The sequence below is a fragment of the Sprattus sprattus genome, assembly GCF_963457725.1.
Source record: "Sprattus sprattus genome assembly, chromosome: 3".
In the NCBI taxonomy this organism is placed as follows: domain Eukaryota; kingdom Metazoa; phylum Chordata; class Actinopteri; order Clupeiformes; family Clupeidae; genus Sprattus; species Sprattus sprattus.
In genome coordinates, this window is record NC_137922.1 from 36,028,502 (window position 1) to 36,041,046 (window position 12,545).

The following is a 12,545-nucleotide window of genomic DNA, read 5'->3' on the forward strand; positions in this document are numbered from 1 at the left end:
ACGCATTAAAATAAATGCAGCTGGCTGTCGTCCAAGGGCACATCAGAGCAGCCAACATCAGGTGGATAATGGTTTTGTGGTCATGTTTTTCGTTCATTTAGAAAACTTACTGGCAACAGAGGCATGTGTCTACAAATAAAGTCATTTTTAGTGCAGGAGTTTAGCTCCACTGTCTAGAGGGGGAGGTTGGGGGCAGTCTGGTATTAACTGATATGAGATGAGATGATCATAAGAGGTTTGGGGAGGTGAGGTGAACTTTCACGGAGTTTTCAGCAGGATCTCAAACATTCCCGGAGGGCGGCCGGCTCTGTGTCCGTGACACGCGCAACCGGGACGGATCTGCGTAATCCGTCGATGTCTGCGTTGTTTATGTTCGACTGCTCAGGACACATCATGGAGAAACCTGAAACTAGTAATAGCGACTATTTTTACAGAACTCGTTTTAAAAAGACCACATTTGGAGAATTTCTGGGTTCCCAAACTATATGTTGAAGGTTTTCCCGTACTTTATAATTTGAATCCATAGAGAAGGAGCAAAAACTGAGAGATGGCAATGTGCTTGAACTGCATTACAAACGCGCGCGCGCTTGCACACACACACACACACACACACACACACGGACACATGTGCACACAAACACACTCAGAGTAAATAATTTTGATGGCATCCCACCCAAGCGTTTTATTATTTCTCAAAGGCAGGGCATATAGAAAAATATAAGCTTGGCAGTCTGGTCTTGGTAATAAGGGGTTGCCTCACGCACGTCTCCATTGGCAGACATCAGAAGGCATGCCTTCGACATGGTGCCTCCATAGCCGGTAATATAGCATGTCACATGAATGCGGAGATACACAGCGGTCCCTCATTTGCCGTGAAGCATGGAGTGTGTGTACCTATTCGCCTGTCAAACATGTTCTTTAATTGTTAACTCCCAAGAGTGATGGCGACATGGGAGCGGGCCCTAGCGTTACATTAAGCTTGGCACGATGTCAAAAGTCTAGGCCTACTGGAAATATGTCAGAGGAGACAGCGTCCAATATATCTTACACGTTTTCTAAAACGACTCACTATTGAAGAATGTGTTATTTGTGTCAACGTGTGTATCACGCAGATAAATGTAATAGTATTTATTTCAGGGAAAGTGTTAAATATGAAATGTAGTTGCAGCGGGGATCATAGTGAGAGACGAATGAGACAAGTCCGAATACTGCGGTCACAACGCTGAACAGTCTCTTTAATGGCAACTCGACTGCCCGCTCTCGTTAAAGCCATCGTTTAAGCTGAATGCGATTCAAACCGCGGCATCTTGTGTCCGCCACACAGTGCTCCACCGAAAAAGCGAAACACATCTCTGTCTGTGTTCGCCAGAATCCTGCGGTCGATTATTCACTTAAGTGTTTTTAAAGGCGTCTTTTATGCACACAGCGAAAGCCATAACGCTGGCAGACATAACACTTACAACGCCAATCCGTCAATGGCGAAGGCCAAGAGATATTGGGACCATCGTGTAGACACATACCAATGCACCACAACATTTTCCTTCAAGTCCAAACGCTGCCATCGCGCAGCATCTCAGACACGAGTTGGACAAAAGACTCTTATACCTTAACACTGATGTACACACCTAATTTAGCACAAGATCCGTTTTTACCTTAGTTTTTTGCCCCGTGCGCACTCATGTTTGCACTCATGTTTGCCCACATGTTGACAGGAGCTTACGCACGCAGCTCAACTTGTGTGAGGGGAGGCACCACCGGCGTCAGGTGACCGGGCCAGACGCCAGCGGTTCTGTGATGCGGTACAACAGCACGTAAACACGTTATGGTCAGTTTGTGGCCAGCCCAAGCACCCCTTTCGTGGCTGAGAAGCTGAAATTCTCTCCTGGCTTCTACAATTGGAGCCTGGCGCCGGGGTCTTTTAAAACGACTTTGTGGATGTTAGAGCCATTTACAGTCTAGAATTTAAATTCCACTTATAGGACTGGCAGTGGTTGTGCACTATAATGAGTGATATGTGGTGGCCAGGGGTTTCATTACAGCGTTATCAGCACTGATTACGGTACACGATGTGTGTACGAAGCTGGGACATCGGTGGTACGTCTGGAAAAGTTTGAAATTCTTTGACATTGACAGATGTCCATTGTCTTTTCTTTTTAGATATTTATTTATCCATCCGTATATTTTTTTAGTTTTTTTTACAGTTTTACTCTGTGTGTGTGAGTGTACACTCTTAGAAAAAAGGGTTCATGAAGGTGCTATATAGAACCATGGGGGTTCTTAGCCAAGAAAATAGAACCTTTTGCCTAAAAAGGGTGCTATTTAATTCACGTGAGGATTATTTGAACTTCAACGAACGTTTATAGAACCTTTATAGAACCTTTCTCAAGAAGACGTTTATTCTTCACTGGATTTAACGGTAAGTGACACACAACTTTCTTCTCCTTAATTTCATTCATAATTATTACCCCTGTTGTCTGCAAATCAAAACATAATAGGCCTCCTCCGTTTAGTAAAAAAAACAATGGGCGTTCCTCGTAAACGTCAGTGGGCAATATAAGCCGATAATATAAGCCGTCTCTGAATGATGTTAGCATCCGCTAGCTAGCCTAGCCTGTCACCCTAGTGTATCCATCATTGAGATACGTTTACCCTACGTCCGGCTGAAAATAAAATCAACGATCGATTATATGTTTTAATTGCAGCGGGACAACACAAAAAAAACTTTAGCTAAGTTTAGTTAGGTCTGTGTACTGTTCTCGCTACGTGTTCAGTGAGTTGACAGTATGTTCGTCAGCCAAAATAGAGCCAGGTAGCAAGCGCCTTGCTGCTTTATTATTGATGTCAGGTGAATACTTATGAGTGAAACAATAGTACACAAGAAAAAGAAAATAGTATCTTACTTAACACAACAAGTTACTATTACACCAAGAATCAGAGCAACAATAGATTACAGCACAGCTGACTAAGTGCTAACGTTAGCCACCAACGGAGTTATGAATGAATTGACCTATCGCTAAGCCCCGCCCCCCATTGTGACTGTTGCTAACTCGGACACGTTATCAGAGCTGACTAGAGTTTACAATGGCAGCTATCAGTGACAAAACTATATCCCAAGAGGCTCTAGACAACTTTTGGAGACAAAAGGACCTGATTTCGCCTAGAAGCCTTCAAAAGGGACTTAATTATGCAATGGAGGGATATGTATACAATTTAAAACTCGATATGGTGGATAACAAGCTTACATTTGAGGCGAGAATTTACAGAGCTCAATGCAAGAGGGAGAATCCTCAACTCACGGTCATCGCGATTGCAGATAAATACATCCAATACCAGCAATGTTCATGCACCGCATGGGAAAGATACAATGAATTCACATTCAGTTAATTTAACTAATCAGGAAGGCATATGAATGTAGACCTACGTTTAGTAACTAGCATTAACCTACCTGCCCCTGACACGACAGTGTCCTAACCATATGGTCCTAACTGTCTAGCTTGTTATTGTAACCTTGTTAATTACCGGCATGCGTGTGTTTCGTTCACGTTGTCATGTTAATCCATTATTAAACCTATGTATACTTGTGCATATCATTTGTTTAATAGAATGGCCGATGTTTAACAAACTGTCCCATTCCTGACAAAGCTACGCTAGCGCAGCTAGTGAATCGTTAACGTTAGCTAGTTTGAACCAGAGATAACTTGCCTAAGCCTAGCATAACATCAGTGGTGAAAGTAAGCAGGTACTGTGAATAATGAGTATGCCTTTTATCATGTAGGCTTAGTTGATTGCTTTAGCAAAGGAAAATTCCAACCTAACAAGAGTATGGCAGAAAGTTAATGAACGTAGCGTTCACTGTGTGGTCTGCCACAGCTTAATACACCGGAGATATTTGGACCGGTCTTGTTTTCGTTTAGGAAATGAGATACAATATACCCCATTGCCTATCCTCTCATTATACCTCGTATCAGTGTTGTATCTACCCCATGCACATCGTTTGGCCATTTTTGTTGAACCTACATTACCACAAAGCTCATAAAACAACCGAAAAATCACGGCCTCTAATGTTATCCTATGGAGCTGTAAACTCACAATGTCCGAGTGCAGCTGTTAGTAAACTGCCATTGGCCCGTCTGCGTTCGAAAGGCGGGGCTTAGCGACAGGTCAATTGTGTGCTAACGGTGTCACATATTAGAACGTATACTAAACACACCTATTAACACCCCAACTATTAAAAAGATGAAACAGTTATAAACCTTAATAGATAGAAAAATCTTTAATCAATCTTTGTACATATTTCAGTAGCGGTGGGTGTCTAGATTAAGACAAGTAACTAGATTTCAACTGAAACGTGTTTTCGGTTTTATCCCGCTGTGTAGACCAACACGCAAAATTAGCTGATACAGGTCTTGTCTATTAACACCCAATCGTGATTTAACTGTGGTACGTGTGGTGTAAGGAGATAAGCAAAACATTAGCAAAACATTACCGATATGACCAAGTATGATCTCTATCAGAATCCGTAATACCTCGTGAACATCTCCTAACTCGGTAGTCAACTGTCGTCCCTGTGATAAGCGGTTGAACCTCAACTTAAAGAGGGAGAGCGGTATCGATGTCGGTTGAAAACTGTATGACCCTCTGAAGTTCTCGTCGCGAAATCGAATTCGCTCAGTTCGTTCCATGACAGTTTGTACACACCGAAATAAATGGCTGTCAAGTACACGCTCTACAACTGTAATGTGTTGCACACATACAATTTAAATACCCCTTTTGGGCAGGAGCGTATGTTGTTTAAAATCCGTTATCCTGGTTGACTCCGTAATCAATATTAGGTATAGCAGCGCATGGGGGCTAAGAGGTCGCGCTACGATAAATGAATAATAATTCAATTTGACGTTTCAACGAACATAACACAGTTCATATAATTCAAACATAGGTCACTCAAACATATTCATCAGTGTGAGACAGCGGGGGGGGGGGGGGGGGGGGGGGGGGGGGTTGGGGACGTAGTCACTGCTTTGGAGGGTGCGAGGGAAAGCATAATTGAATAGGCTTACTAGATATGTGCGTTGCTAAGTTACTGCCAGGTATTCCCTATCCCACGATGAGTATGATGTCAAAGTAAAAGTCTGTCAAAAGGCCTACTAAAATAAATGTTTTTCTTCTTAATTTCTCTTATTCCAGATTATAATGGTGGATAAATGGACCAAACATGAGGTTGGCAAGTGGCTTCAAAGCTTACAGTTAGTGGATTTCAAAGAAACGTTCATGGTTATGCCTTTTCCTTATGGATTTCTTCAAATGCCCGTTTTGTGATGTGGTGAAGTTCCAGCTAAAAAAATACTTAACACACTTGCAGCTATTGCACAACGAGCAGCCGAATTTCAACGTTGTCTGCAATGTAGACAGATGCAGTAGAAGTTACAGAAGTGTTGCATGTTTAAGAAACCACCTGTATAGGAAACACAGAGAAGCTATACAGCCAGGAAGTTCCAGTTCAGAAACAGCAGTGTTTGAGCAGGTAGAAGAGGAGGATGTCTTTGAAGTAGATGACTGTGAGGAAGTAAATGGAAGATCTTTGCAAACAAATAATTTGGACACACTTTTGTCTGGACTTAAACAGCATGTGGCTCTTTTTATTTTAAATCTCCAAGAGAAGCATCTTTTACCAAAAGTGACACAAGACACAATAGTCACAAATTTACAATTCGTATTGAAGTTTTTCCAGCAGAATTACGCTGAAATCATCAAATTTAATTTAGACAACTCAGGCTTCATATTAGAGGACCATGATGACTTGGATGTTTTGCTTTCGAATGACAGAGTATTTGATTCCGTATTTGAATATGTGCAGTCAGAATACAAACTTCTTCAATATAGCAAACAGCATCTTCGTCTAGTAGAGCCTGTTCAAAAGGTTCTAGGTAAGAACGACAAGGGTGGTGAAGATACTTTTCAGTATATCCCAATAGGGGATGTTCTAAAGACCCATTTGGAGAAAGAGGATATTTATGAGTCATTCCAAAGGACCTGTGAGAGAGCCCCAAGTACTTTTCTTTTAAATGACTTCACAGATGGGGAGATTTTTCAAGGAAGTCCTTTTTATGGTGACACTAGTATTGTTAGATTGCATCTTTACACTGATGAATTTGAAGTTGTTAACCCTTTAGGCTCCAAAAAATCAATTCACAAGCTGACAGCATTTTATTTTACAATTGGCAATCTAGAAACAAATTTTAAATCTCAATTGAGATTCATACACCTGTGCATACTAGTGAAGCACAAATTGCTACAAAGGTATTCATATCAGGATGTTTTGAAACCCCTTATAGATGACCTTAAAACGCTGTACATTGATGGTCTCTGGATCACTGTGAATCACCAACTTAGAAATTTAAAGTGTGCTCTAGCCACTGTGTCGGCAGATAATTTATCAGCACATAGCTTGGCAGGATTCACCTGCTGTTTTAGCAGTGGACGGGTTTGCAGATTTTGCATGATAACCTACAATTGCTTGAAGTCCCATGTAAATGAAGACGAACTTCTGATAAGATCCTCTGAGGTGCACAAGTACCACCTTGAAGCACTCAAGGAGAGCAGCGAGGTTTCCAAACGGACATATGGTGTGGTCAATGAATGTCCATTTAGTCAGCTTAACTACTTCGATGTAACAAGAGCGTTTCCACCGGACTTAATGCATGATTTCTTGGAGGGCATTGTACCTATGGTCATCTGTCGGGTCCTCCAGGCATTACATTCCATGCGCATCGTCTCCCTTACTGACATCAATGCCGAGTTGGATGCGTTTGCAATAGGGAGGAATGACAGAAGCAACATCCCACAGCAATTGCCTCAAAGCGTATTAAAACAGACTAGACTACAGGGGTCTGCAGCACAAAATTGGTGCCTCTTCAGGATTTTGCCTTTTCTCATCGGACATTATGTCCCACAAGGTGAGGTCCACTGGGATATTTACCTGAGGTGTCGAGAGATAGGCGAAATAATATTTTCCCCCACTATACGGAAAGGGATGATACCTTTTCTCTGTCTTCAAATAGGTGAATTCCTCTCTCATTTCCAATCTGCATTCCCTGAGACTTTCACCCCCAAGCTTCACTTTTTGATTCACTATCCCCGCCTGATTTTGGAGTTTGGCCCCTTAAAACAGCTGTGGTGCATGAGATTTGAGGGGAAGCATCAGTATTTTAAAAGATTATCCCGAAACACCTGTAATTATAAAAATCTGTGCTTCACCCTCTCTAAAAGACACCAGTTAAGACAGTGCTGGGAACTTCAATCACTAGACGTACTCCATCAGAGCAGTTACACTGAGGGTGAGCGACTTGTTCCATTCCGGGCTTTGTCATTGGACATTCAGGAAGGGGTGAGAACAAAAATCGGGATTGTGGACATCCCTAGTGATGAGAAACTAAGTGTAGTCAGCTCCCTCTCAACCAACAACATCAAGTATACAGTGGATGACAACTTCATTATAGATACTGTGGAAGAGGATATTCCCGTCTTTGTAAAGATTGCCAAGATTGTCCAGTTAAGGGGTGTTTGGATGATATTTGGACGGTTGTTGATTCCCAAAACATTTGACAAACATTACCATGCCTTCAAACTGGAGGATCAAAAGACTTGGATTGTTGTTCATCCAGGAGAGGAGAAGGATTATCACGCTCTTGACTCTTACGTTCATGATGACAACTTATTTATCACGCTGCATCACAGTGTGCAAAGTTAAAGGTGAACAGATGGATTACTTTTAGTATGCCAGTGTTATAAATACATCAGTGCACAGTGACACCATACGCACTTGAACTAACTTGACGTTTTTTTTTTTTTATAGAACAGGAAATTGATGGGGAGACTCTCCTGGGCCTGACTGAGAGGATGGTGGAGAAACTTTTCCCTCTTATGAAGTTGCAGGTGATGTTTATGAAGGAGCTGACTACATTGAGAAACTCCCAGAACTCACATTCCATCCCAGAACAGTAAGTAAGATGTGTTAGCCAGTCTATAGTGAGTAGGGATTTGTAAATAAGTAAGCATTTCAATTTACACCTGAAATTGATCTTACTACTTTCCCTCTCATCACCTAGATATGACGCTGGATTGCCCATGGAGGACCATATGCCTTGCTCACAGTGAGTATAGCTTTCAAGGTGGAGACACGCCAGGCAGATTATAGGACATCGTCATTGAGTCGTTTGAGGTCGTTGACACAAGTCGGGTGTTGGTGGTGTGATGAGATGAGTGGGGAGCAGACAGATGTATCTCCTGCAGGGACATCTCTGGAAAAAATATATCAATTGGCAAATGTTTCAAAAACAACCCAGCAAAAAAAAAAAAAAAATAAATAAATAGATTACTGTGTAGCGCCCCCCTAGGCCTATTTCCGACACTAAAGGGCGTTCCTGGGTTCCTAAACTAATCCCAGTAAAGTACTGTATATAATACATTTAATTCTTGCTTGCCTTCTGTCTAAATGTCTGATGCTATATTTTACATGTGCTCTGATTTAAACTATTAACTTAACTATTATTCAAAAGAAATACCCTTTTAAACCTACACTATTACCCAATAATGTCTTAACACTAGGGAAATACTCAGAACTCAGATGATGTTCTTGGTGATGTTCAATTATCAAATAAAAATATAGTTTACTGATTTGAATAAGAAAATAAATATTAAAATCATCAATGTAATACATTCTTAATGAAAACAAAATGGGATACACCATGTATGAAAAGCTTTTGAATAAAATGAAATTAAAACAAACCTCAAGTTTGAATAAACCTTCAAATATACAGAAATCAAATAATTACAGTTACGTATACAGTCACTTAAAGATATCCATATGATAGTAGCTAGTAGGCTACTATAACTAGCATTCAGCTAACATTTAGCAATACACGACACATAGCATTAGCACAAAACACAATCGGTGGGCCCATACACACACACACACATACACGCACTCTCTCACCAGTGAATCACCCACACCAGTCCTAGCCGGCAAATGAGCTAGGAAGCTACCTAGCAGCTAACCGTTGCAGTACTGAATTGTAGCTTGTGCTCGGTGTGGCAAAAAACAAACTCCTTCACTCCTTTTTGGAGCAAGAAAAATTAACTGACGCTTCCTTAATCCAAGTGCTGTCGAGCTTCCGTCGAGTTGTCGTCCAGCAACGACAGGGAAGTCTCTCATGCGCAGTCTCCTCACATGTGGCTTCTTCTCTCCAACTCTCTTCTCCCTTTCGCGGGGTTTTGCAACCTTTTACCGCACGTTACTCAGTGCATACAACAGTAACAAAATAAGATACATATTACATTCAAACATCAAAATATTGCATGAAACAAATTACTCATTATTCATTTGACCAATGAAGGCTGGCTAATTTGTAAGACAAATACATAGGCAAGCCAATATTATGGAAACATACCAACGTGCATTCTTAAAGTATTATGTGTGCCTGTAAACATAAATGCAGATATATAAACTTACATGTCATGGCTAGGATCCCGATGGAGTCACGAAGCAAAACGCGTTTGATCTTTTTGACCTTCGTGGTCAAAAAATGTGTGGATAGGCGAATTCCATGAGTTGTGTTGAATGCGCAAAGCCTGTGCCTGAAATGACTCCTCTGGCGCATGGAAAGCGCAAATGTGAACCTCGGTTACGCGTGAACCAATCATACCCTAAAATTATTCAAAGACAGGCAATGGGCATACCATTGTAAACATGAGAATTACTATTATTGGATAGAAGAGGTGTCGATCAGGGTGTGACCAATAAGATGGTGTCTCCGCCTTAATTACAATAGGCGACAAACTATCATGTCTGTTTGTCTTGGCCAAGTGTTCAGAAGTCATCTCTTCTGGAAACAGTATATTGATATGTTGTCTGCACAAATAATAACATTGTTTTGAATAATGTCCTCTCTCTTTTTAGACAAGTACCTTCTGGGTCTCATATCCAACCATGGCCGGCAGTTTTCAGCCTACCCACCTTCCCCCCTGAACTGCAAGCTGCACTCACAAGGAAAGATCCGGCCTTTAAAAAGAAGGACAAATCCCATCTACGGGCTTTATTAATTCAAGTGCTGTTTGACAATATCACTAAACACACTTGGTAAGTTAAAGTGGAACTCCGGTGAAAATGATGACTAGACTGTTACTAGGATGAGACTAAAAAAGTCCTTAAGTAGTCTTATGAGATGGCAATTTTTTTCAAGTCTTTCCAAAATGTCTACAATGCTGTTTTAGGTATCCCAGTCACAAAATTTATGCGGATGTCCTGGGGAGTTTGATCGCAAAATTCCCTTTCCTAAGAGATGGCAGTGCATCTGGACATGTATGTACATTAATGCTTTTCAAGAGTCATCTCCAAAAGACTTTTTCTGGTTGGGTTACCTTTTATCATTATTATTTTGGTTGCTTCCTTGTGTCTAGGAGACATTGTTGGAATGCATCCGCAACAAATTTAAAAAGGAAAGGATTCCACTTGTGCACATATCCACAGTCCTCGCAATGAAAAACAAATTTGGAAAAAAAAGACAAGTGGAGCAAACATCCTGTGTGGACACTACCGCTGAACCTGAGGTACATTAGGCTATTCGTTTTTTTCAATCTTTATTCTTTTAAAACTGTCAAAACTGGGTAAGTATGTTCAAAACATAAAATAAGGAATTGCTGATTGTTTCTTTATTGGATCCTAACCCATCCTATATGACACGAAATACTGTCCATTTTAGCTGGCTACAAGAAGAAAACACTTAATGGATCATTCAGCAACACACTCCATTTCCTCGCTCAAGGTATTTTATGTTTTCCTTCTCATACGTCCTTATTATTGTTGTATTGTGGATAAGTGCCACAAGCAAAAGAGAAACAAAGAGTTTTGTGGTGAATAAGCCACTCTTTGATAACACATTCAAAATGTATACAATTGTGTTGTGTTCTCAGGTTTTAGAGCTGGAAGTTGTTGGCGAGGATGACACCAGTTATCAGGAACATCTTATTTACATGGCAAGGGAGTCGGCCAAGAAACAGCCCAATATAGATGAAATCAAAATCAGGATGAGGAGGACGCTTTTTAAGCGCATGCAATCAATGACCCTGTCAACAGCAAATGTCATGCAAATGTTTCCCTTCCTAAGTGTCCCACAACTAGTAAGTCAATTGTGCACAAGACAGTCATCACAATTCTAACAGTGGTTAAATTCTATTTTTTATTCACTGCAATTTTCTTTTCACCTTAAAGATGCGTCATGAAATGCAAATGAGGTTTGGCATTCAAAAGGACGTAAACCTACAGACTGCTATTCACGAGTTGGCCCCCAGAATACTCAGGGTGGTAAAGGAGACTAGTCACAAAAGATTTTCACCCTCCCTCATTGAGCCGACGAGTGAGAGATTAAACGGTAAGTGGTTGTGGTTCGGCTGCATAATATTCAAACATAAACATATTTGAGTTTCAAGAATCACTGACAAAGAGAATGACAAAAAGGATGGAAAAATATTACATGTTGTATTTTTCTTGTTGAAATCTTCACGAATGTTTATGCTACATTTAGTTTTTGCAATGATATCCTTGATAATCCTAAGCATGAAGATTCATCATTTGGTTAAATGTCTCTTTACAGATGCTGCACTGCTGTTGCTGCCGGAACTTTTTAAAGAAAAAACTGAGTTTTTGTACTGCGTTGAAAACGTAAGTGTGGTCTGTTCCTTTTCCATAATTTGAATCCACACTAAATTTTAAGATTACCTAACCTGATGTTTCCCCTATTTCTTTCCTCTACAGGAAAACCACCCCTGTCCAACTGCAGTTTTCCATGGCTCCCTCAACGTTCTTAAGGCAGACACAATCACCATCAGGCTGGATGGACTTACAATGACCACATTAACCACTGGGGAAATGGCCATAGCCGAGGCCCTTGAGTTCCTCTTCAACTCATATTTTTTGTTTAACGTATCATACCCCGCCCCTCTTGTAAATACTTTATCCTTCATCCAAATTTTCCTATTCCGTTTATGTCCAAAAAATAAAAAAATCCCCATCCCTGTCCTTAAAATGTACAATCAATTTATGTCATTTGATTAAATACCTCTGTTTTTTATCTTTCTTTTTTTTGCCTCTATACAATAAATTCATTGTTACCTTTTAAAAAGCTTCTCTTGTTTCATCACTTTCATGGTGCTAATCAGCATTATAGTCAGAGTTGTTAATAGAGCACACCATAAAGCTATACTTTAAAATATAATTTCTAAAATATGAATTTAGTCATTGATTAACCTAATCATTTATTTAGTATTTTAATTTACTGAAACGGTTAATTAATTTATTCAAATAAACATTTCGGTTCCATATAGAACCATTTTATTTAGGCTTTAAAGAACCCTTTCGGTTCCATATAGAACCATTTTATTTAGGCTTTAAAGAACCCTTAAGGGTTCTTTTGATGAACCCTTCAAAAGGGTTCTATATGGAACCATTTAGGGGTGCCATATATGAAGCATGCAATAGAACCCTTTTTGGT

The 12,545-nt window shown here is 40.3% G+C and overlaps 1 protein-coding gene and 1 long non-coding RNA gene across 2 annotated transcripts; both read left to right on the plus strand.

The window, feature by feature from the left end:
• Nucleotides 1-2,406: 2,406 nt before the first annotated feature.
• LOC308362736 (uncharacterized protein) lies at nt 2,407-11,214 on the plus strand (the record flags this gene model as incomplete). Its single annotated transcript, XM_080835463.1, has 8 exons — nt 2,407-2,416; nt 7,853-7,997; nt 8,106-8,150; nt 9,956-10,135; nt 10,270-10,357; nt 10,456-10,605; nt 10,758-10,820; nt 10,969-11,214. Exons 2-8 carry the CDS (start codon nt 7,897-7,899, stop codon nt 11,212-11,214), a joined length of 873 nt encoding a protein of 290 aa, XP_080691589.1. The 5' UTR covers nt 2,407-2,416; nt 7,853-7,896.
• Nucleotides 11,215-11,337: 123 nt separating this feature from the next.
• On the plus strand, nt 11,338-12,057 carry LOC308362590. Its single transcript, XR_013968589.1, has 3 exons — nt 11,338-11,426; nt 11,649-11,716; nt 11,810-12,057. It is a non-coding gene; the product is annotated as an uncharacterized lncRNA (long non-coding RNA).
• Nucleotides 12,058-12,545: the final 488 nt, after the last annotated feature.